Source organism: Microtus oregoni, unplaced genomic scaffold, assembly GCF_018167655.1.
Source record: "Microtus oregoni isolate MIOR12 unplaced genomic scaffold, Mior012 000005F_ref0000423, whole genome shotgun sequence".
Classification (NCBI taxonomy): domain Eukaryota; kingdom Metazoa; phylum Chordata; class Mammalia; order Rodentia; family Cricetidae; genus Microtus; species Microtus oregoni.
In genome coordinates, this window is record NW_024543064.1 from 24,294,739 (window position 1) to 24,319,527 (window position 24,789).

Sequence of the window (24,789 nt, forward strand, 5' to 3'; positions counted from 1 at the left end):
GCTTCCTTACCTGCCAAGTGCAATTCCACCCCACTGTGGTCGATCATGGTGGCGTTGACCTTGCTGTTGGCTATCTGGAAGCTGGTTACTCTAAGCATGGCTGGCTGTTTCTTCCCCTGGTACTCATAAGCTCCTTTCCACAAGGAATTCTTGGCAAAAACATCCCCTGGAACTGGAAGGATTGGCGAACATGTGAGTTGGACTTTGAAGGTTGCTGGAACAGCCAGGATCGCCTGGTAACTGATCCTAGCTCATATGTGAAGCTTGGAGTGTCTGAAATGGGGGAGATGGTTGGGTGCTCTGGTGATCGTGTGATGCTCTTGTGTCCTAGAATGGACAGGTGGAGGGAACTGACACGGGCATATTAAAGAGACATCTGTATGTCCGCGTTCAAAGCCAAACTATGACAACTGCTGTATCCGTGGATGAATGAATGAAGAAAATGGACTAAACAATAAAATATCATTTATCTCCACAAAAGGGAAATCTTTTCCTTGTAATAACGTGGTTGAATCTGGAAGGCATGATGCTACGTGAAATGAGTCAGAGGCAGTGATACCTCAGTAGACGTATCACTTACAGACCAAGCTAAGATGTCTAACTTTAGAAGTGGCGAGTGTGAGAAGTGGGATTGGGGGTGTAGATGCATGGCCAAAGGGAACACATTTTTAGCTGGGCAGGAGGGACTTTAGCTGGGCACGAGGCAGGATCTACTGCCTCGTGCAATGTTTATTGTTAATAATAATATATTTTAAATGTGCTTAAAGAGTATATTTTAAATGTTCTGAGGTGATGTATGTTAATTAGCTTCATGCAATTATATCACAATATGTATATACAGACCCACAACATTGCTTCATAGTGTGCCTCATAAACATGTACCTGTCAGTTAAGAATGAAATATAAATACATTTGTTTATATGTGGATATTAGCTGTTAAGTCAATGATAATCATCCATAGAACCATAGAGGTTACGTACAGAGTAAGAGACTAGAATTCAGGGGACAAACAAACCTCTCTAGGAGAAAAAATAGTATAGATAGTTATGGATGGATGGGAGGCTGGAATATGAGGACCAAGTGGGTGGGGAAGAGAGGGATGAGGGAGGAAATATGGGAAGAGATAGCTAAAATTAAGGGCCGTTTGAGGAGTAGTATGGAAATCTAACACAATAGAAGCTTCCCAAAATACACATATATGAAGGTGATCTAAATGAAACTGCCCAATAATGGGGAAGACAGAGTCCCAACTGGCCATCTTGTCTCCAAATGAAGATTTTAGTACTGGGAGTTCTTGGCCAAAGGGGTCCCATTGGAATATCCAAATAATCCAGGCTGTTACCAAGACTATAGGTTGTTCTCTGCAAACCGATGGCAAGGTGTGATTGCTGAAGATAACATCTACACAGCTCATTGAGCATAGAGAAACCAAGCTGGCACCCACAAAAAGCCTTTACCCACATGGGCTAGCATCTGGACGTGACGCTCTTAAAGACACAGTACCTGTCTTAAAGAGGTCCCAGTTTCCGGAAGCTCCCTGAGCATTTCCTGGGTCTCTGGGTTAGTGACCATACACTGGAGGGTGCTGTGCCAAGGAGGGCTGTGGTACCCAGTGGTTCCAGAGCCTGGGGACCTGGACACTCTTCTAGGGACCTTGACTTCCTCTTCCGCTGAAGCCATTCCTGTAAGGCTCACTCTCCCTGAAGTCAGCCTGGCTTAGGAGTTGGCAGGGAACTGTCTTGGTGTCTACAGGGGGTTTCTAATCCTTCCCATGGCATGGGGTCCTATGTGCCTGAAGCTGGCTAATGGCACAGCACAGACAGCATCCATTTCATGAGCCAGAGATCTGGACTCTGCCTACCTGAGGCTTGGGTGAGCGGTGGCTCACGCGCAGTGTTGATGGGTCTTCCGCTGGGCCGGACCTCTGCTGGGGAAAGGGAATGGGAGGAAATGGAGTCAGCCTCTGGCCCACATTCTGTGGGAGAACAATGATGGCTGCCTTTCTGAGGTTGGGGGACATGCTTACTGGGGTCTTGCTTTCCAGGACAGCGATTGGTCTGGCGATGCTACAGACCATCTCAGAATAACACAGTACACAGAAAAACGAGGGACTCAAACAATCATTCACAGATACTGGCATAACAGCGAGGCACTAAAATGCACATGCTTATGTGGCTGTCACTGTACTAAATATCAACAGAATCTGGTGTAATCTCTAAATAGTTAATAACAACTAAAAATAGAATCATATGATCCAGCGACCTCACTACTGGGTGTACACCCAAAGGAACTAAATCTAGTGTGCAGCAGTGTTCACAGTGTCCAAGACACGCAGTCAACCTATCGGTCCATCTAGTGTGAACACACACACACACACACACACACACACACACACTCATGCCACACCACATACTATACACATACATATACACATCTTATACATATACCATACTACATACCACATACACCTCATACCACATACTACACACACACCCCACACCATACACTACACATACCCTAGACTCAGTCTACAACATTTATCACATATATACATACAGTATATCATATACACACATGCCTCACACCACACATAATACACACACACCATGTATCACACACACCTCATATGACATACCACAAGAAAACACATACATAGACCTCATTGTATATCCCCACAGCATAGCTCCCTCTCACACTTCTCACACCATATAACACATACATCATATACCACACAAACATGTAACACACAATATATATCACATACAACCATGTACCTCCATACCATCTCTCTCATACACACACACCAAGTATGACACACATATACCAAATACCACACACACGCACACCAGGTATCACATACGTGCACATCGTTTCCTCTACCACCACTCCATATACCCCCACCACAAACACACACCATACCCATATACCACACGTGACCTCCTCCAGGAAGTCTTCCCTGGCTCCTGCCCTCCCCTTTAGCAGCCTTCCTCATCCATCCCCGCATTCAGAGCATCTCCTGGCTCCTGAAGGGGTCGTTCCACTGCTCAATACATGGTAATCAGCATCTCACACGAGCTTTCGTTATTTCTGTTTTCCATGTACGGCGGCGACATAATACACGGTGACATTTAACATGACAACATTTTAAAATACCAGCTGTGTTAGGAGAACAGAGGCTGCAGGAAACTACATCAAGGCTAATGCACAGAAGAAGCTGCCAGAGGAAGACTAGAAGCGCCCCCCTCCCCCCCGGGCTCATACAACATGCTGAAGGAAAGCCTTCCTTTCCTGTACAAACAGGAGAGGCAGGTGCTGGGTGAGTGACCTAGGAAGGACATGGCGCTGGTGGCCAGTGCTCTGTGGCTTTCCACTCAGTTCTCTAGCCCACCCCAACCCTGGCAGTGTTTTCTCTTTCTTCCTAAACTGTCTTTCTTCCCACTTCCATCCTCATGGGCCTGGAGACTCTGCCAGGTGCCCCGGGGACACCCATCACACCTGTAACATGACACTGTGCCTTCCTGTGAATTCCATTAGGACAGAATCGCATCTTTCACCCCTCAGCACCCCAGACCAGGTCAGGTGTGGCAGAGTGACAATAAGACTAACTGGAGGAAGGGATAAAGGCATGCATTCTTTCAGCCTTGTGGAAGGAGCCAGGCAGGACAGTGTGGTGTTGTACTTGCGTAAGTGAAAGGGTTGGCGTGTGTTTGCTGAAGTGAAGGCAGGCGGTGGGTTTGACACGGGCTTGTGTGAGCTGTTCTGCAGTGGTCTCCTGTCTCAGCAACACTTCAATTAGAAGCAGGGCTTGTCCTCCTCCTGGCTATTACAGTACCTGCCAGCCCTTCCTCCCCAGCTTCCGCCCGAGAGAGGCCTTGCTCACCCAGGCAGACGGGCGGCTTGCCTGTCCAGCTGCCGTCGGCTTTGCAGGTACGGTGTTCAGAGCCACCCCTGAGGGAGAAGCCCTCCTGGCAGGAGTAGATGAGTGTGTAACCCATGGATGGCAGGTCCAGTGCCCCGACGTTGGCATGTGTAGGTGTCTCTGGCTGTTTGCAGTGGTGGGCTGGGTGAGAGCAAAGACAACGTTAGGCCCAAGGAATCTGGGATTTGAATCCTCCACCCCCTTTTCCTATGTAGACGCCTGTTCCGTTACATCTCTGCCCTTTCATGCCTGGCTCCCCCTCCTTCATCTCTTTGCAGACTCACACTCCAAGTCTCTAGGAATGTCCTAGCATGATGACTTAGCCAGCTGCAGGACAGCTCAGTCTGCAACACTGAGAAAATGAACCCAGTATCTGCAATGTTTCCATGACCCTGCCAGCAGAGTTCTTAGTTCTTGCTGGTTCTGTATTGCCTATGCTATGCTAAGGCATAGCGATCGCTTTCGAATTCCAGCAAGGCTTTTGTGTAAAAACATCCATGAGGCCCCAAGACGCAGTACTATAGAGAGAATAACACTGGTCTTAACAGGGAGCACACCCCACCGCCAGTCTGGGCTAGTGGGTGAAGTGTGGGATCGGGTGAGGGTGGCACTCACGGACACAGTCAGGTGGGGTTCCGCTCCAGGTCAGGTTGGGAAGGCAGGTCCTGCTGGTGGAGCCCTGAAGCAGGTAACCTTTCTGACAACGGAAGAGCACCGTGCTTCCGACCTGCGGCAAGGACAGAAGGGTGCCCTGTCATCTGTCAGCTAGTAGTGTTTCACAAGCAACCAATCACTCGTTTCTCAGGAGAGAATGCCAGCTCAGGCTGTTGCCTCTGCTGGCACCATGAAGCTTCTCTGGCTGAGTCTGAGTGGTCCTTTGGGGCAGTTGCAAGCATGCCGTGTGGCCAGATCAGTGCTGTTAAGGGGTGCAGAATCAGGACACCCATTTCCCCCTTGAATGGAAGACTAAACCCCAGCCTCCCTGGGCACAAAGCGGGGTGGCTGCTGTTCCAGGATGATACTGGGACTCTGGGACATTCAAGTGTGATGGTGAACTTGAAAGCATTTTATAAAATGTGAAGAACTGTGCAAAATTAAACGATCGCTCTGTGTCCATTTCTTCAATGATCCTCTGCATTCTAAGAACTGGAGACCTGTCCTCATGATGGGTGTGGCCCCTGGAGACTGTGCTTTGGAAAAGTCTGTCAGAGAGAAGTGCTGCCCTCTCTCTGCTTCTCCCTCTCTGTCCTCCAAGAGTCACTGACTGCCTGGCTCCACTGGCATCTTCTGCCCATTTGCCTTAATGGACAGGTCAGTTTCCCACAATGCAACTCAGACTGCGGCATCTCCCAGCTCCACTGTTCCTACAAGCTCAGATTCAGACTCAAGGCGGGGCTCTTCATTTCACCGGTTTCCTCCACACCCAACCTGTCCTCTTAGGTTTCCTCCTTTGATACAACACATAGGGCACCTTTATCTGCCTACTTGGCCAAACCTCAAACTGGCAAGCTAAGTCTGATCCCTCTCCTCTCCAATCCTGTCATGGGTCCTCTCAGCTCTAGAGAGGCACAGGCGAACACAGAGCGCCCTGAAGGCTCTACAGTCTCCACTCTCCCATGATGCTGCCCCCTCCTTCAACCCAGTTGTGAGAGAAGGGGTTTCCTTGGCTATGCGGTTCATGCTTCTTTTCTGAACCTCTGTGTTTTCTGTGCTTGACGCAGCAGCCCCAGTGTCACTTCGAAAGAGGACATGCCTTGGCCTCCGTGTTCCTGTATCAGGATTATTTACTCAATCAGAAATGTGGCCTTGTCTTGAATAGGGCTGGCTTTCTTGTCATGAAGCCCACAGTTCAAACGTCACCTTTAGGAGGGCTCTTCCCTGACTCCCATTTCTGAAGCAGCAACTCAGCCCGTTCACAATCCTTCCACACGACACATGAAACTGTGTAGCACTCCGTGCTCTTGGAAGTGCTCGGGTTTGCATGGTTGCTGTGGTCAGGGAGGCCCATGGGACCAGAGCCCCAGCCAGTCCATCCCCCCGAATGCTAGAACCTGGGACAGCTCATACTTTCTGGGTGAGAACAGGACAGATGAGTAAGCTACACCAGTTGACCAGATTCTGGTCTATCACTGAAGATTAGCTCAGCATCTGTCTTGGGCCCCAGCTAACTGTCCTGACCTGAGCATACCCTCATCTCCCTGCTTCTCCGCTCTGTTCAGTGTCAGCCAGGCTGCCTATGGCTCACTCTGAGACAGATGTGCAGGACTTAGGTGCAGATGGGGAGCCCCTCTGGAAGATGCCGCACACCTAGCTCTTGCTGGCACCCACTGCTCAAATGAGTCCTGTTTGTGGCTGGAGTGTGCATGTCTTGTTTATTTTGGTATTTTCACAAGCATCCTACCCCAACTCTCGGGTTCCTGGGAACTGTTCAAGGCTCCACCTACTGTATCAGCCGCCTTCTGTATCAGCCTGGCTGGCGGACACCAACCAGCACCTTCCATTTCTGAAGGATGCTCCATGGAGCACGTCCTTCCTCCCTTTCTGAGGTCTGCTCTCCCTGGCTGCTCCCAGGGCCTCTGGTGCTAACGGTGGCAGGGAGGGACTGGCGACAGAAAGGCTGATTCGAGCTCATACCTGGTAGCCCTGGGAGCTGTTCTGTATCCCGAACTGTGGCATGCCGGGATCTGCACACGTGGTCAGTGTAGGATCTGAATGACCAAAACAAAGAAGCAGACCACATGGTCACTGGTGCTTTCACTGTCCACCTCGTTCTGATCTGGATGCCAATGGAAGAGACCACAGCTGCCTCCTGACCCCACCTTCTGAGCCTTCCACTTACTTGTCTTAGAGGCCTGAGCTGCCATTGTTTCCCCTAGTACAGTAGCCCTTTCCGTCCCTCACTCTGCTCCCTGCTCAGAGAAGGACTCCTTCTCCACTACAAGTAAGACAATGAGGACGGAAGGTGGAGCCATCACTCAGCCTCCCTCTGCCCACCAGCCAGCCACCACCTCCAGCCCCTCTTACCGATACAGCTGGGCTGTGTGCCGCTCCACGTCCCGTCCGACTGGCAGAACCTCCGTGGGGAGCCCACCAGCACCAGAGGGGGATGGCAGGAGTAGGACACAGATGACCTGTAGGAGAAACCCCGATCTTCTCTCTTCCCTCGAGGTGGGACCCCTGGATCGCCGCAGAACACGGCTGGAAAGACAAGAGACACAAGTGGGCCCAGGATGCTTTTTAGAACCTCCCCTTTCCCCTGTGTGTGGGGGGTGTGTGACTGTTTCCTCTGGTTCACTTGATCCCTGGAAATGGGGGCCTGCCTGGGTAAGAGCTTGGGGTCTCTGCTTGTGTGTGGTCACATGCTTCCTCTCTTTGCCACACTAAGGGAGCTTACTAACCTGCTCCCTATAACAGAGTAGTGTTACAGGAAGTTTGAACATTGAGGTGGATGGGGTTTGTAGCGGTCTGGTGTGTGCCTAGCCTGGGTGAGGCTGTACGACTGAGCCCCAGTCCCACAGATCAAACAAACCATCTAGAACATTCTCCTCATCTTCACACATGTGTCCTCTGGTTTTCGTCAGCTGTACACACCGTGCCCAGTTGCAGAGTCAACGCCCACATGATTTCAATTGCTAAGTCATTTCCCCCTGCAATCCCGCCTCCATTTCCCAGCTCTTCTTAGCGAAAGTGAAGCTGTGCTCCTCTAAAGGCTGAATCCGACATTGCTTTGGTGGCTCTGGGTCCTGGTGATGTGGCAGCCAGGAGCTGTGCTTCAGATGGCTGAATGAGGCTGGCTCTAGCTGGCCACCTTTCCTGCTGCACTCAAATACATATGGCCAAGTTTGCAAAAAACGATCGAAGATTTTTCTGCTTCTTAGGGATTTGCGCTCCCATCAGATAAGTGGTTTGTTTAGCCTCCCCACTTTTTTTAGGACCACGAAGCAAATAAGGGTATATATAAATAGCTGCCTGTTTTCTTCAATGCCGCCCTGTTGGTTGATTTATGGTTATGTTGATATTATATGATTATCATGGATAATTGTCAACAACCAAGAAAACTATAAGGAACAACCAAGAAAACTATAAGGGGTGGGGGAGGGGAATGGGGCTGGAGAGATGGCTCAGAGGTTAAGAGCACTGGCTACTCTTCTAGAGGTCCCCAGTTCCATTCTTAGCAGCCACATGGTGGCTCATAACCATCTGTAACCATCTGTAATGAGATCTGGTGCCCTCTTCTGGCCTGCAGGCAAACATGCTGGCAGAATACTGTGCACACAATAAATAAATAAATCGTTTTAAAAAGGGGGTGAGGAGAGAAAGGAAAAGAAAACATGCTCATGATTATTGGTGGGGAGCGTAAGGTTGGATGCTCTGTCTGGAAGGCATTTTGATAATACATGTCAGGAAGTACAGAGTGCCTACCCTTTGGCCCAGCACACTCACTTCTAGAACTTTTCTACAAGAGTGAAGAAATGCTGTTTTAGGGATTTTTATTACTAGTTGCTTATAACTTGGTTGATGCTAATTCCTCACCAATAGGAGAAGGTTAAACAAATCGGAGAAGGTACAACAAGGAACACTTGGGGGCTGGAGAAACGGTTTGGTGATTAAGAGCACATGTTGGTCCTGCAGAGGACCTGGGTTTTGTTCCTAGTAACCAGGTCAGGTGGTTTCCAATCACTGGCAACTCTAGCTTACACACACACACATATACACATGCACGTGCGCACACACGAACACACACACACATGTAGCATGCACACACACGTATACAGTTAAAAATAAGTCTTTGAAGATGTTTTAAAAACCATTAAAATTTACTGATGGGTGCCCATGTCCCACCCAATGGAAAGTGTTGTCCTTGAGCCTGGAGATGTTCTGCCATGTAAGGGTAAACATTTTTTTTTTAGGAGAAAGATTTGATAGTTTTTTTTTGTTTGTTTTTGCATTTTATCTATACAAAATCAGAAAAACTTCCTCCCTCTCTATAAGGAGACCTGGATGTTAGAAGTTCACCTAGACCAGCTTATATGAGTCACTTTCCAGAGACACAGGGACCAGCTTTTCAACCCTGCTCAAGATGTAAACCTGGATGCCAATAGGTCTAATCACTACAGAAGGTTGAGGAATTCAGCAGCGGACATTTGGAGGTGGGGGTCATTGATGTAGGATTCCCCTCTGTATGCTGTAAATACCATTTGTTAATAAAGAAACTGTCTTAGAAAAAAAACCCATTAAAATGACGGTGCACAGGTGAGTATGTATTGACAGACACAGGTGCTTAGAAAGCTCTCGGTGGCCTGTCAACAAATACAGGTCATGAAATAATGTGTCAGGATCCAATACCATCTATAAGAACTTCAACATATATCATTATAACTATGGTTATGTTTGGAAAGTTTTATTTTTTTTCTTCATGCTTTTTAACAGAGGACAATTGTGTGTGTGTGTGTGTGTGTGCGCACGCGCGCGTGCATGCATGGTGTGTGCCATGTGGGAGCCAGAGGACAACCTCAGCTGTCATTTTTCAGGTGCAGTCCACCTTGCTTTTGAGACCCAGTCTCTCACTGACCTGGGCCTTGCCGAGTGTGCTAAGTTAGCTGACTGCAAGCTCAGGGCGTCTGTCTGTCTCTGCCTCTCTGGTACTGGGATTACAAGTGCGTGTCACCACGCTCAGCTTTTTGTTAAAAATGAGGGTTCTGGGGATTAAATTCAGGTCCCCATGCTTGCAAGGTGATTCTTTTGCTGAGTGAGTACCCAGCTACTGTACAGTTTTCATTGTTTATTTACAATGACCATAATTCATTGCTGTTTTTTCTTGTGTGCCAGGGATGGAACCCAGAATGCCATACTCATTATGCATGTATTTTGCTACTGAGCTGCACCCCTCACCCTTCATAAGGATTATTTAAAGGCAATGCAGATCTTTGTTTCATGAGGGAAAGCAAAGTTGAGTCCAGATAACCCTGAGGCTGTGCCCTAGTGTCCTGAGAATGTCATAGGTGTTAGTCATAAACAACGTTCCTGTTGTTGTTGTTGTTTTTGTTCCTGAGCTATTGAGCCTAAGCACCGTGGTGACTCCCAAAGCAAAGCAGAATTCTGATGTGGGATTCCCTTCTGTATGCTATGAATATGTTTTATTGCCATTGGTTAATAAAGAAGCTGCTTTCAGCCAATGGTTTAACAGAATACAGCCAGGCTGAAAACAATATATAGAGAGAGAGTAGGCAGAGTCAGGGAGAAGCCATGTAGCTGCCAAAGGAGAAAGGAGAAAGAAGAAAGACACCCATGGGAGCCCTGTGTAATCTTGTCAGTAGGCCACGAACTCATGGTAATGTACAGATTAATAGAGATGGGTTAATTTAAGATGTAAGAGCATCTAGAAATATGCATAAGCTAATAGGCCAAGTGTTTTAATTAATACAGTTTTTGTGTGATTATTTTGGATGTGAGTGTCCAGGAAATGAACAAGCGGCCTCTGTCTACAGTATTCCACAGGTGGTGTGGGAGGTCCTTCTGTCTATGTGTTGCTTTTATTGGTTAATGAATAAAAAACTGCTTTGAGCCTATGGCAGGGAAGAATAGAACTAGGCGGGGAGGGGGGAGCTAGGCTATATGCTGGGAGAAAGAAGGGTGGAGTCAGGGAGATGCATGGAGCCACTGCCGGAGATAGATGTGCTGAAACTTTGCTGGTAGGCCATGACCTCGTGGTGATGCACAGATTAATGGTGATGGGTTAAATTAAGATGTAAGAGTTAGCCAATAAAACGTTAGAGCTAATGAGCCAAGCAGTGATTTAATTAATACAGTTTCTGTGTGATTATTTCAGGTCTGAGCTAGCCAGGCGGCTGGGAAAAACAAGTGGCCCTTCCTCCAACACACAGGTACCTAACATTGGCCAGGGTGTGTAGATTATTTCTGAGGGCTAACAGTAGGAGGAAAAGTTGTAAACCCTATTGTTATGTACAGCATAAGGATGGAAAGATTTTCCCAGAGCCCACTCATGGGGTGCATCTAGAATCCCACAACCCATTTCCTTTGGAACCCAGGAAGCCTGAGTCCTGGAATGGACTCATCAGAACACAGCCGGGCCAGGTGGATGATGGGTAGTCTTTCGACAGAAAGCTGCAGTTCCCTGGACATCTTTTCCATGAAGAGAGACATGTCTCCAGCATGGGGTGACCTCACACCCTGGGGTGCTTCTCCCACCTGGTGAACAACCCTTCAGGTTATAGGACATTGCTGTTGGCCCTGACTTCATTTATTTCCACTGTGACTAAATTCAGGCCTCCATTAAAATAGTCTCAATTTCTTCTTTTAATCTCCCTCCTGCTTTAATGGTGCCTTGAGAAAGATCTCTGCTTTGGGGGAGGAGGGTAATGACTCCATGTTTTCCACAGCAGAGCTCTGCATACACACATGTGAGTGTGAGGGGGAATGAGTGCCATCATGGAGGATACGCCTAAGGCCCAGGCAAGTCACTCACGGAAGCATTGCGGCAGCTCTCCGGTCCAGGATCCATTTCCCTCGCAGGTGAGCACGGCAGGCAGGGAGAGCTGGTAGCCCTCCAGGCAGGCATAACTCACACTAGAGCCCCACATGAAGTCGGATCCCACCACTTTCCCGTTAGGGATGAGCTGAGGAGGTTTGCACATGATAGCTGTGGGGAGAAGAGAGAGGCCTGAGTCCTGGGGCTGTCCTGAGGAAACCAGCCTGATTCCTGTCACCAACACCAGCAGCTACCCTGCACCAGCTAGCGTCTGGGCCGAGCAGAACTGGAAAGGATCTGTGGCCACTCTGCTCTTTTACTTTACACTGATCCATTCTGCGTAGAACACTTCTGTTCTTCCATCACACAGGATGAGGATGCTTGAGGCTCAGACCTTTTCTCAGTACCTTCTAACTTCCTAGCCATCACTGCGCAGGACCAGCCTTCACCTTGCACACCTCTGCTATGATGCTACCCCTCCCTTCTGGATGCTCAAAGCTAATGTCTTCTATCTCCTTTGGTCTGCCATCCACATCCTCAGCCCCCAGATGTACCTTTGCAAACTGGCTTGGTACCGTTCCATGTCCGGTCCTTGGTGCAGCTCAGCACGGATACTCTGTGTGATTCCATCATGTGGCCAGGGATACACTGGAATGTCACGGTTTTGTTGTACCTGAAGTCGTTGCCCAGCCGGATGCCGTTGGCTGGGATCCCAGGGTCACCACAGTTTATGACTAGAGTAAGAGAGACACAACACTGTTCAGTCCTAGCCCAGATCTTGGGTCTTCAGCATCTTCCTCCATTTCCATCACTCCTGCACCCACCCAAGAAGGAACTGTCAGACCAGCCAAGTCCTGGGTACCACTGGGCACAGCCAAATTTCCCTACATCCACTGCCCAGTCCTATACTGTGCACGCCATCCAATTGCACTGTGGTCACCCTTCTTATTCAAACCTACTCCTCTGAAAGGAAGGACCATATGACTTTTTTTCCTAAAGCAGATGAACTCCTGGGCAAGGAGAATTTCTAGACTGAAGAACCTCAGGTGTGTTTATTAATTAAAAAGACAATTTGCCCAAGGATATAACATATTCCATGACAGTCTTCCTGAGAGACGTTTTCAGGCTGGAATGGTCTAGAAGCAGCGTCTCAGGACCTGTGCAATAACCATGTCTCTGTTTGGGTATTGAGACAGGGTATGCCTGGTGATCTGTGAATTTAACATGGAGTTTCCGATGGAGTCTGAACTCTCAGGGCTGACTTTGAAAGGAGGAATGTCAGGGTCACTCAGTCCATCTCCTCCCTCCATCTGGGTCTCACAGCACTTGGCCTTCTAAGGAAAAGGGTCTGGGGTATCTTGAGAGGGTCAAGGAAGGGGAGCTATGCAGACACAATGCTCAGGAGCTGGGCTGGGGTGGAGATGGGTCCAAGGAAGGGAAAGATGTAAAGATGGTGGGTGGTGGCTGCTTCAAAGTGAAGGGAGTGTTGCAGACCTGAGCCTATGTCCAGAAAGGAAAGGGAAAGCCCCAGGGATTGGCTAGAGCCTCAATAATGGCTGATATATTGTATCAACCTCTCTGAACCTTAGCTGTAATATCTATAAAAATTTATTGATAGACTATATTAATACATATAAAATTATACGACATAATATATTATACTTAATATATTATTAATTCTTATTATCAAATATTAAATATATTAATAATTATTCTTACTAAAACCCACTCCTCAGAGAGTAGGTACCCACTGCTACCTTATAGGGTTTTAGTGAGACTCCAGCACCACGTACATGGGAAACGAAGCACTTAGCTCCATGGTTGCCGAACAGAACATGAGCAATGCACCGAAGCTATCCGACTGTAAGCTTACATTCTGGTCTACGTTCCCACTCCCATCATTTCCCCATACTCCCACTGACAGCTTTATTCTGGAGGGAGGGGCTGGATGGTCTGAGCTGCCATTTGCTCCAGAGCCCAGGGGGCCTGGCTCTCACCTGTGCACTCGGGGTCACTGCCTGTCCAGGTGCCATTGACCGAGCAGTGTCGGCTGAGCAGGCCTGTGGCGTAGTAACCTTCACGACATTCATAGACGATGGAACTGGAGAACACTAGACCGTCACTGAACACCACTCGGGCATTGCTTGGGGTTCCGGGGTTCCCACATGAGATTACTGGGAGAGCAAAAGACTGTATTATTCCCCAGAACCAAAACTGCTTGAGTCGAAGGCCCACGTAGGACTCTGAAGAGGGGGACACATCTCAAGCTGCTTTTGGGTCTGTGTCACTTATAGAGAAGGACAGACCTGAAATCGATTTTTACTTCAAAATGGTTTTATTTGTATGTGTGTGTATGCATTGCTGTGGGCACGTGTGTTATGTGTGAACACGTGTGTGGAGATGAGAGTGGCCACTCCCCACCTTACTTTTTTGAGACAGGGTCTCTCACTGAATCTGAGTTCATCAGTTTGGCTAGGTTGCTGATGGGCTCCAGGGAGTCACCTGTCTCTGCCTCAAGGCTCCTTCCGCCAGCCCCGAGGCTCTACGCACAAGCTGTCATGCCTGCTTCTCCACGGGTGCTGAGGATCAGAGCTCAGGTCCTCATACTCACACAGCAGACATTTCACTGACTGAGCCACCTCTTCTGCCCTCGTTCTAATTCCACGTTCCTGCCATCGGCGATAATATTTACATAGACATTTCTCCAGAATTCTGGCTAATGGGACTCTTGATCTGGTTAATCTTTTATTTGTCAATTGAAAATGAAGTTATTTTCATACAACGTATGAAATATTTTCTCCCAGATCTTTCCCGACTCTCCACTGCCCCAACTCCATGCCATTTTTCTCTCTCTGGTTGATCTGTTTCTAGGGTCTCTGTTATCCATGGAAAAGGAAGTTGAGAGCAGGAGAGAAAGGCAGAGGCGAGAACTCTGCACCCCAATTACCACAGCCCTAGCCCTTAGCAGCAGATACTGGCTTAGCTTGTAATACAGTTAGCGAAGAAAGGTTGGCACAATGCTTGACTGCTTTCCCTCTCAGTTTTTAAAATTATGCATAAGAATAACAAGTGTTGCTTCCTAGAATTCTTCAAAGGTGAGTTTATTTAGGAACACTTGAACTCCTGGATTTAGATATATTTAGCATCCACTGCTGTTGGCATTCAAGTAGCCCCACCTTTGGCTGAGGGGAGCTTCTTCACTATGGCCCTTGGGTTTCTTTTCCATGACCCCAAAGGGTTCCTTGCTGGAGAGGTGGTATATATTCCAGGGTTTATCTTGTATATTCCATGATCAAGCTCTGCAACCATTTCTCCGAAGAATTCGGATCCTTTTATTGGAGAATAGGTTTAGAACCACAGTGTGGGCACTAAGGATCTGCATCATGGCTAGGCAGTCATTGCTTCTAGATGTCTGGGCTGTGTAGATAACTTTTTGAATAGAAAATATGTCAAGAGAGCATAGTAATACTGCCAGTCCAACTTTGGGATTAGGAGTTTGACTTAACTTCTTTTAAAATAAGAAGTCTTTAAGAAGTGTGTGTGTGTGTATGGTGCATGTACACATATGTATGCACACAGAAACATGTGTCTCTGCAGAGGTCAGAGGATGATATTGGGTACCCAACTCTACCATTCTCTCTGCCTTATACTTTGGAGACAGGGTCTCTCACTGAACCTGGATCCAGGGTGGTGGCCAGTAAGACATCCTCCTTTCTCTGTCCCCTGAAATACTGGAATTATATGTACATAGCTGTTGTAGGAGCCCACTTGTTCATTCCCGGCTGCCCAGATTCAAAATAACCACACAGAAACCGTATTAATTAAATCATTGCTTGGCCCATTAGCTCTAGCTTCTTATTGGCTAGCTCTTACATCTTAATTTAACCCATTTCTATTAATCTGTGTATTGCCATATGACTGTGGTTTACTGGCAAGATTCCAGCTTCTCTGTCCTCGACAGTGGCTACATGGCATTTCCCTGGCTCCACCTTCTTTCTCCCAGCATTCAGTTTAGTTTTCCCTGCCTAGCTCTGTTCTTCCCTGCTATAAGCTCAAAGCAGTTTCTTTATTCATTACCAATAAAAGCAACAACGCTGTGGTTACAGGCACTCAGATCCATGCCTGGTTTTTTTACATGGGTGCTGGAGATTTGAACGCATGTCCTCATGTTTGCAGTACAAGTAATCTTACTTCCCCCGCCGGCTCTCAAGTCTGTTCGTGAGAAATCCACACACTAAACATATAGTATAACACCGCAAACCAGGCAGCTTTTAAACACTGGAGATTCAGTCATTTTCTACTTCAGAGGCTGAGAGACCTAGGCTGAAGAGGCCCATGGATTCCACGTCTGTCAAGAATCTTCCTGCTGGCCGGGCGGTGGTGGCACATGCCTTTAATCCCAGCACTCAGGAGGCAGAGGCAGGTGGATCTCTGTGAGTTCGAGACCAGCCTGGTCTACAGAGCTAGTTCCAGGACAAGCTCCAAAGCCACAGAGAAACCCTGTCTCGAAAAACCAAAAAAAAAAAAAAAAAAAAAAAGAATCTTCCTGCTGGTTTGTGGCCAGTGTCATCTCATCATGTCCTCACCCAGCAGAAAGGGCAGGGTGCTCTCTAGTCCCTTTCATGAAAGCTTGACATGAGGACTTTCCTCATGATCTGGCCCTTCCTAGAGGACCCACTATCTTGATGATCAAAGCTCACCCTACGTGAATTTGGGAGGATGAAGGTGGTGTGGGAGGTCTTTCTGTCTATGTGTTGCTTTTATTGGTTAATGAATAAAGGAACTGCTTTGGGCCTATAGCAGAGCTATAGGGGAACAGAGCTAGGTGGGGAAATCTAAATGGAATACTGGAGGAAGAAGGCAGAGTCAGAGAGCAGCCATGGAGCCGCCGCCAGAGATAGACATGCTAAAACTCTGTTGATAGGCCATGACCTCATGGTGATGCACAGATTAATGGAGATGGCTTAAATTAAGATGTAAGAGTTAGCCAATAAGAAGCTAGAGCTAATGGGCCAAGCAGTGATTTAATTAATACAGTGTCTGTGTGATTATTTCGGGGCTAAGCTAGGCGGGCAGCTGGGAAGAACAAGTAGCTTCCTTGCTCTGTGAAGGCATTTAGATACCACAGTGGATCTCCTCTGGTCACCAATGTGCCTCCAACACAGGCTATAAAATTTAGCACATGATTGCTGAATTAAACTACAGGGAAAATTACTCGTCTATGGGCTCATTTAGTCTTTGTTGGCTTTTCCTTTCTGTTGTGAGGGGAGAGCATATTCTCTTTGGATTGCTAATAAAAATGGACATGAGCTGTCTGTGGATGTCCACTGCCCAAGGATGGGCACTTGGGGCGTGACTGGGAGCGGGAGTGCTAGGGCAGGGCAGAAGGGAGGAGCAGAAGGACCACATACATTACCTCCACACTCAGGCTGTGACCCGCTCCATGAGCCATTGGCTTGGCAGGTTCGCTCTGAAGATCCTCGGAGCACATAACCAGCTTCACAACTGAAGCGCATCAGACTGCCTGGGGCAAAACTGTCCCCTAGACGGATGCCATGGGCTGGGATGCCTGGGTCACCACAGACGCCTGTGCTGGTTCCTGTGGAAGGAGAACCCAGACGACATTGAGGGACTTTTAGTGTGTGTGTGTGTGTGTGTTTTATGGATGCAAGTGGAGCTGAGGTCTAAGGGGGAGAAAGAGATGCACTGTGTTGTTAAAGAGGAAATGACGAACCCCATGGATGACGGAGGTGACAAAGGACTGTGCCCAGCCCACAGTGTCTGCACTAATTATAACTTAAGTGCTCAGGAAGTGAGGTGAAGGAAGGCAGACAACAGGAGATAGAGCCGGAGGAAACCAGGTTCCGTGCTAGGCAGACACACTACAGAGGCCCATGGAGGAGGAAGAAGTCAGAATAAGTGTTCTACCTGTGCCAGAGCACACAGGTCCAAATCCTTGCTAAGTCCTCAGGAGCCACAAGGAAGGGAAGCTCACGCCAGGCTTCAATGGTCCAGGTTGCGGCATCCTCGGCTCCCCCATCTCACCTCATCTCCTCCCGCACCTGCTGACCAGGGGTGCCCTCTCCAGTCTCAGCATCATTCTTGGTCTTAGCTTAGACGCCTGCCATTCATTTGCCTGAGTGTCTGCAAAAGCCTCCAAACAGCCCCTTCCTCTTTAATCACTGACCTTGAAGAAGCATCTCACTCCGTCTCTTGCCCGTAAAAACATCTCTGGGGGATTTTTAGTGCTAACAAGATAAAACCCCAAACACTTTTTTAAAACTATTTATTTATTTATTTATTTATTTATTTATTATGTATACAATATTCTGTCTGTGTGTATGCCTGCAGGCCAGAAGAGGGCACCAGACCCCATTACAGATGGTTGTGAGCCACCATGTGGTTGCTGGGAATTGAACTCAGGACCTTTGGAAGAGGAGGCAATGCTCTTAACCTCTGAGCCATCTCTCCAGCCCCAAACTCAAAACTCTTTACCACAGTTTTATCCTCTAACAACTCAGCCTGAACTGGATTCTTCTGGCCTTTATTTGTCTTCTATTACTTTAAATTTTTTCCTATCTGTCTGTTGTGTGTGTGTGTTTGTGCATGCGTGTGCACGCACATATGAACACAATCGGCCAGAGCATGTGAACTGGCTAATTCTGTGCCAACCTGGCACAGGTTAGAGTCATCTGGGAGGAGGGAACCCCAGCTGAGAAAATGCCTACATAAAACTGGACTGTAGGCAAGCCTATAGAGCATTTTCTTAGTTAGTGATTGATCTGGAAGGGCCCAGCCCATTGTGGGTGGTGCCATCCCTGGATTCCAGGAGGAAGCAAGGTAACAGCTGGTGCTGGAGTTCTGGAAGTTTCCTCTTATGGCAAACGGTTTAGTTTCCACACTGGCTAACCTACCTCTAACAGATAAAGCTTGCCTGAGGATCAGAGAGCAGAGCTAATCACACTAGCTAGCCATAGAGGCCAGGCAGTGGTGGCACACACCTTTAATCCCAGCACTTGGGAGGCAGAGGCAGATGGATCTTTGTTTGTTCAAGGCCTACCTGGGCTATACATGATTGATCCAGTCTAAAAGAGGAACAGAGCTCATACAAAGGTGATCCCAGAACTTGGGATCCCACACCTTTAATCCCAGCACTAGCGAGGTGGACACAGGAGTGATACGGCTGGGCGGAGAGAGGAATATAAGGCGGGAGGAGACAGGAGCTCAGTGCAGTCAGTCTGAAGCAGTCTGAGGACAGGATCACCCCCTTTGGTCTGAGCATTGGTAGGGGTAAGAACTCTCTAGTGGTTAGCTGCTCTGCTTCTCTGACATGCAACATTAACCCCTATATCTGACTCTGGGTTTTTATTATTAATACCAATTAGAACTCATGCTACATACCTCAGATAGAGCCAGCACTACTGTAAGCAGGCACGAGAACTGAGTTCTCCAGCTCCAGGCTTGTTCTAACAGGATGTCCCCCACTGCACTCCCTGAGCTATATGGGAATCTGGGATAGAATACTGCACTCTGGCGGCAGATACACAGAGGGTGATGCTGAACTGAAAAAAGACATCAGCAGCCATGGTGAGACCTGAAATGGGTCTTGAACTGTCTGTGTCTGCATGTCCTTTGTGTCCTTTGTGGTTAGGGGCTGCTGACTGAAGGCCCGAGGAGGGCTTGTTATTCCTTATCTAGATTCCGATTGCATAGGATGAGGCTCGGGAGTTGGAGTTCTTGAAAATGTCATTTCTCTCTCTCTTCTTTTCTGTCTTCTTCTTCCTCTTCTTTAATTTGTTTTTCACAGACAGGGTTTCTCTGTGTAGCTTTGACTATCCTGGAACTCACTCTGTAGACCAGGCTGGATTTGAACTCACAGAGATCCGCCTGCCTCTCCTCCTAGTGCTGGAATTAAAGCTGTGCGCCACCACTGCCTGGCAAATGTGTTCTTTCTTAGATACACAGGAGAGGCCTCTGCAAAAGACACGTGCGTGCTTTAGCCAGGGAGGCTTTGGTTCAGCTTTCTGGACAAGAATGGCCTCCGTCATGCTTTCTAGCTTCTGCTAGCTCAATGCTAGAGAAGAAAGTGACTTTCACTTCCACACTGTGCCCAAGAGGAAAACTGTGCTTTTGGGCAGGAAGTTCTTGAAGCTTCTTTTTTGCTTCTTTCTCCTGTACTTGGCACTTTCCTTTGCATGGAGAAAAAGCAGATCAAAGAGACTTTAAGAACACTTTTTGTCCCAGAACAATGTCTAGAAGGAAGCGCTATGTGCAAATATTATCACGGAAGAGCTGGACCAATCCCTCCTTTGAATGTCCCTTCTTCCTGGAACTTGCTCTGGATACCCAGGACCTCTGTGTACAAGACTCTGCCCTTTCCAGTCTACATCCCAGTCACATCCACTGGAAGTCCCAAAGGAGGCAGTCAGGGACCTTGATAGCAGGTCTCCCTCCAGCCAGGCTAAAGGCATCTTTATGGTTCATAAAGAGTCTTATGACTTCATTTGTCAAGTGGTCCATGAGATTAACAAGGCCGAACAGCAAAAATCCTAGTGGTCATAGTAATGTGTTTGGGGTTGGCCCAGGAAACCAGCTACCCTTTGGCACAGTGGTTTGGGGACATTTTTTCTTTTTGGAGAGATTTAATATATACCTGGATCAATATTCGATCAGAGTCCTAAACACTGGTAAAGAGGCTTTTTCTGGATATCTTGAACCACAAGGGCCGTGTGTCTAATGAGGAGATGTGGCCCTTTGTGACAAGGAGGCTGGGCTCTTTACCTCTAGGAAGGAACTAGAAGGGGGAAGGGCTAAGAATTGGTAACTGGAAGGCAGGCTCCCCAGGGAATCTCAGGCTCCAGAGCATCTGCCCCCTGGCGGCGTTCTTTGGTAGTGCCCAAACGTTCTTAGGTTTACCCCAAAGCAGATTCAGCTGTGGCTGTGGCTTTTTAGCCCTGTGATTTCTGCTGGTGGCGGTACAACTCACTTCCAGATGTTTTGCTCTGTTTCAAGACATTATGGATGGATTGCTGGTTTAGGGAATGTGGTCAAGGGATCTTTGGTGGCTCCCTGCATCTGCTACTTCAATTACATGCCAGGGTCCCCCCGGAGACTAGTGAGTTAGAATTTAGTAGAAGGATTGCCTGGGGATGGTGACTCAGTGCAGACACTATCCCGGGAGGCAGTCAGACATGGGACAAGTTGAATTAGGTACTGATGAGAGAGAATAAGGCAGATTGGGGCCCAGGGATCCTGAAACAGGGGCAAGAAGACCACCGGGATGGGCCTGAACCTGGACTGTCATTCCCAGGAGTACACGGACTCAGATTCTAGATAGGACTAACGCTCCAGGTGGACCTCATCGAGCAGTGCCCTTGGCCTTTGGCTGTTTGGATTCCGTCAGAACTCATGAAGGGCCGGAGCGCACTTGGAGTCCTCTCTAGCAGTGCTGTCTTGTGAAAGCTGGGCCACAGGCTCCCAAGTTGTAATGTTCTCATGTTCACGGACTATGCTCCCACCAGCCAGTGCCCCTCCGGTGCCCTGCACACCACACTCCATACCTGAGCAGTGGGGGAGGGAGCCTGTCCAGTGTCCATCCAGTCCACACATGCGGGTGGCATTGCCCACCAGAGTTCGCTTGCCAGTGCAGCTGTACCGCACGACGGCCCCCACTATGTAGCTGTCTCCGGACATCTGGGCGTGAGGTGGAGAGCCAGGATGGCCACAGGACACCACTGCGGGAAGAGAGTAAACATCTCAGTGGTTCTCTTGGGGATGGGCCACCATCACTCTACACAGGCTTGCCGTGGGAAGCCAGGAAAGGGGAGGAAACCTTGGTATCTGTGGGTATGAGCTTCCATCTGGCTCCTGAATCAGACATCGGCAGACAAAGCCCACCCACTTCACACTGATTCTAGGTTGGAAGCAAAGGGTAATAATACCTATGTAGTACATAGTAGGTATGCAGTAACGTCGGTTCCTTTTCTTGTCCCTCCTGCTCATCTCTCCCTGTTTCCTACCTGCCACAGGTCACCCAAGATACGCCCAAGCAGAAAGATGGTATATACAGAACACACAAGAAGCCGACCTTCCTGGGCCGTTTTCATTGGTTCCTTCCTCTGAACTCAAAGTTGCCTCCCCAATTGTTCCTAGCACACACCTCCTTCACTCTGCAAATTCCTTTGCCTGAAATGAAACAACACATAGCCGTGAAGGCCAGGGATAATATCAAGACCCCAGGACTGAGGCGCACAGGTTAGGGTGCCAAGACTGGGCTTAGTTCCCCCCTTTCTTGGTCAGTGTACCTTGCTTATTGCCTATTATGTGACAGGCTCCGGTCTGTGTGTATGGGGAATAAAGTTCATGCACTCTTAGAGCTTATAATGGGGAAGAGAGGCTAACAAAGGAGTAAATGAATAGCGGTGTTAGGATAAGAGGCAAAGACGAGAAAGGGCAGGGGTGTTTGGGGGCAAGCCGAGGGGCGGGGCTGCTTTTAAATAGGGTGGTAAGAATGGTCTCTGTGAGGACAGGTCAGGACTGAGCCATCTGGGGCAAGCACATCAAGGAAGGAACATGACTTGTGCAGGGCTGAAGCCAGGATGAACTTGGTGTGTATCTTAGCTGCTTTTCTTGTTTCTATGACCAAGAAGCAACTCGAGGGAGTAGGACTTACTTTGGTTCAGTTTGAGGGGCTATAGTCCATCATGGTGGGGAAGGCATTGAGGCAGTCAGTTATCTGTGTCTGAAGTCAGGGAGTAGAGAGTGGACAGGAAGTGGAAGTGGACTATAAATCACCAAGGCTTATCCCCAGTGGCCTGCTTCTTGGAGGGAGGTTCCCCCTTCTTAAAGCTTTCAGAGCATTCCCTAACAGCACCACTAGCTGGAGACTTGGTATTCAAACCCATGACTCCGTGCAGTGCAGGACTTTTCGTATCCAAACCACAACTGTGTGCAGATGAACCAGGGAAGGGTGGACCAGGACATGGGGGTGGCACTGGAAACAGGTCATGGTCTAATGTTCCGATTTTATTCTAAGCATAATAAGAAGCACCAGAGGGACATGGCTCAGTTCACGCTACGTCAGGATCACACTGGTGGCTCTGTGGAGGGACAATAGGGATGAGGCCGCCATGAAGCTGTTTCAGAGGATGTGATCATGGTTTTGATTGAGTATTGCTGTGAAGCAGTTGTTATGGAATAATCTTTTTGTATGCTATAAGGATGTGTTGCTCTCATTGATACCAGAATACCCCTTATGACTGGAAGCCACTAATGTCTCCAAAGCTGGGCTGGCACACCATATGCAAGCAGTTATCCAAACAACTTATTATTCATACAAGGGCTGGGAGGACCATGCAAGGGTCCTCGGGCAAGAGAAATATTGACAGTGAGCTGTAAAATCGTTCTCCTACTACACCTAGAAGCAAGGGTCTTTGAATAATGTCACCCAGACTGGAGGGCTCACAGCAGGTGAGGGCTCACAAAGACGGGTGCACTGGTTGGTGATGGCCACAGCTCAGTAGCCATTCAGGCTTTAGGGAATGCATCTTCGCCTCTGTGTCAGGGAGATGGGGAGGAGCAACCCACGAGATTCCCCTTCAGCAGTAGGAGTGCGGATTCCCAAGGGCACCACTCATTCCATAAGACGGAGGGGCCAGCAACCAGCCCCTCCCCGGCTTCACTTTTCTCCATACTGTCCCTGTAACTTTTCCTAATAGCAATGAACGCCACTGTCACTCATGGGGTAGCCCCAGGTGCCAGAGAGTAAAGGAGTGCTCTGTGGATTCACCCATGCAGCCTCTGAACAACCCTATGGGATGGTTAGCCCAGCATTTTCTTTTTCTTTATTAATAGTCGCAAGGAAGGAAACTATTCAAAGTTGAAATGGTAACAAAGACCAGAAAGAAATACATTGTCGAGAGTGACAATGGACCCCATGAGTGAGGGTACTTAAGGGTTCCACAGAGTGTCTGGGGCTCCCTTTCATGAGGACCAAAAGAAAGAGTTCAGTTGCTAAGTGAAGAAGTGTGGGTGCCTTCTCTGTTTTGCTTGGCAGGCTTGGATTATGTAAACCATTTCTCACAGTGCATGTTCTGTCCTATGATGCATTTGATTTTTAGTATATGCATCATTTTCTAAAGAAGCCAGGACGCTGGGAGGATAATGGGTTTCTCCAAAGCTGTGTGGTTTGTTCAGTGGCAATGCCAGACTTAGCATCCAGGCTGACCTGGATACTGGCATCCAGACAGACTGGCAGTTCACTTCAGTCCTCCTGCGGAAAGGGGCTCATGTCTTATATGATGGTTTAAAATTAATTAGCAACATGGCAAAATCTAGAATTACCTAGAGGACAGTCTCTGGGCATGTCTGTAGGGAACTTCTGGACTGGGTTAAGTAAGGGAAAAACCCATTTTAAATGCAGTGGCGCCATTCCATGGGCTGGGTTCTGGGCTACATAGAAAAGGAGAAAATGAGCTGAGACCAGCAACTACTCACTCCTCGCTTCCTCTATGGATGCAGCATGACCAGCTGCCCCAGACTCTTGCCGCCACGACTTCCCTGCCACAGGGAACTGTACCCCCAGACTGTCACCCAAAAGCACCCCCCTTCCTAGGTTGCATTTGTCAAATACTTTGTCACAGCTACAAGAAAGATGATGTGTTATCTCTCTAGAAAATCCAGAAAGGGGTAAAATGACAGTATGTCTCACTACACGGTCAGCTCTGCAGGGAGGGATCCTCAGAGGCCTTAAGGGTTCAATGGCAGTACCAGAGGGGATAGGGAACAACCCCCATCCAGGAAGAACGTGTGTAAATTAGCATGGCACCTTTGCAACAGGGCCCCAAGAAGGGTTCTGATGTCCAAGGAGCAGCCAGAACGCTGCAGTGATATAAGATGCATGTGCACACACAGGAACACATGGGGGGGGGGGGTGCCACATGGACACATGGGGGGTGCTCTGTGATATATCTCCCCACTACTTACAGAGACACTGTGGACGGGGTCGGTCCCAGGTGCCATCTCCCTGGCAGCTGAGTGCTGGTGTGCCCAGGAGGTAGAAGCCGTGGCTGCACTGGTAGGATACAGTGGTCCCGAAGCTGAACCTGTGGGGGCCGCTGGCATGGATCTGCCGGACGCTGTTCTCTTGGTGCCCAGGATCCGTGCAGTTGATGACTGTGATTGCAAGCGACAGTGAGACACTGAGATCCGGTCGTGAGGATGATCTCAAGCTCTGATGGCAGCTCGAGGAAACCATCACGGCTTGAGAACAACAAGCAGGAAGCTGGTCTGGCCTTGAGGCTGCAGTCCTTCTGCTCTGCCTTGGTCACCTGGTCATGGGTTCATCCTCCATGTCCAGGTGGCCACACCTCCCCCGAGGAGC

The 24,789-nt window shown here is 48.5% G+C and overlaps 1 protein-coding gene across 4 annotated transcripts in view; it reads right to left on the bottom strand.

The window, feature by feature from the left end:
- Positions 1-24,789, bottom strand: part of Csmd2 (CUB and Sushi multiple domains 2) — a 560,352-nt gene that overhangs the window by 9,340 nt on the left and 526,223 nt on the right. For 3 of the 4 annotated variants that reach the window (XM_041651748.1, XM_041651746.1, XM_041651749.1), the window contains 12 exons: positions 24,393-24,581; positions 20,969-21,142; positions 16,825-17,007; positions 13,406-13,582; positions 11,963-12,142; positions 11,406-11,579; positions 6,944-7,117; positions 6,554-6,627; positions 4,535-4,646; positions 3,881-4,060; positions 1,862-1,927; positions 11-172 (listed from right to left, as the gene is read on the bottom strand). In XM_041651748.1, coding sequence (XP_041507682.1) covers positions 11-172; positions 1,862-1,927; positions 3,881-4,060; positions 4,535-4,646; positions 6,554-6,627; positions 6,944-7,117; positions 11,406-11,579; positions 11,963-12,142; positions 13,406-13,582; positions 16,825-17,007; positions 20,969-21,142; positions 24,393-24,581 — 1,845 coding nt within the window. The remainder of the gene's footprint in view (positions 1-10; positions 173-1,861; positions 1,928-3,880; positions 4,061-4,534; positions 4,647-6,553; positions 6,628-6,943; positions 7,118-11,405; positions 11,580-11,962; positions 12,143-13,405; positions 13,583-16,824; positions 17,008-20,968; positions 21,143-24,392; positions 24,582-24,789) is intronic. The other variant, XM_041651747.1, reaches the window with a different exon arrangement.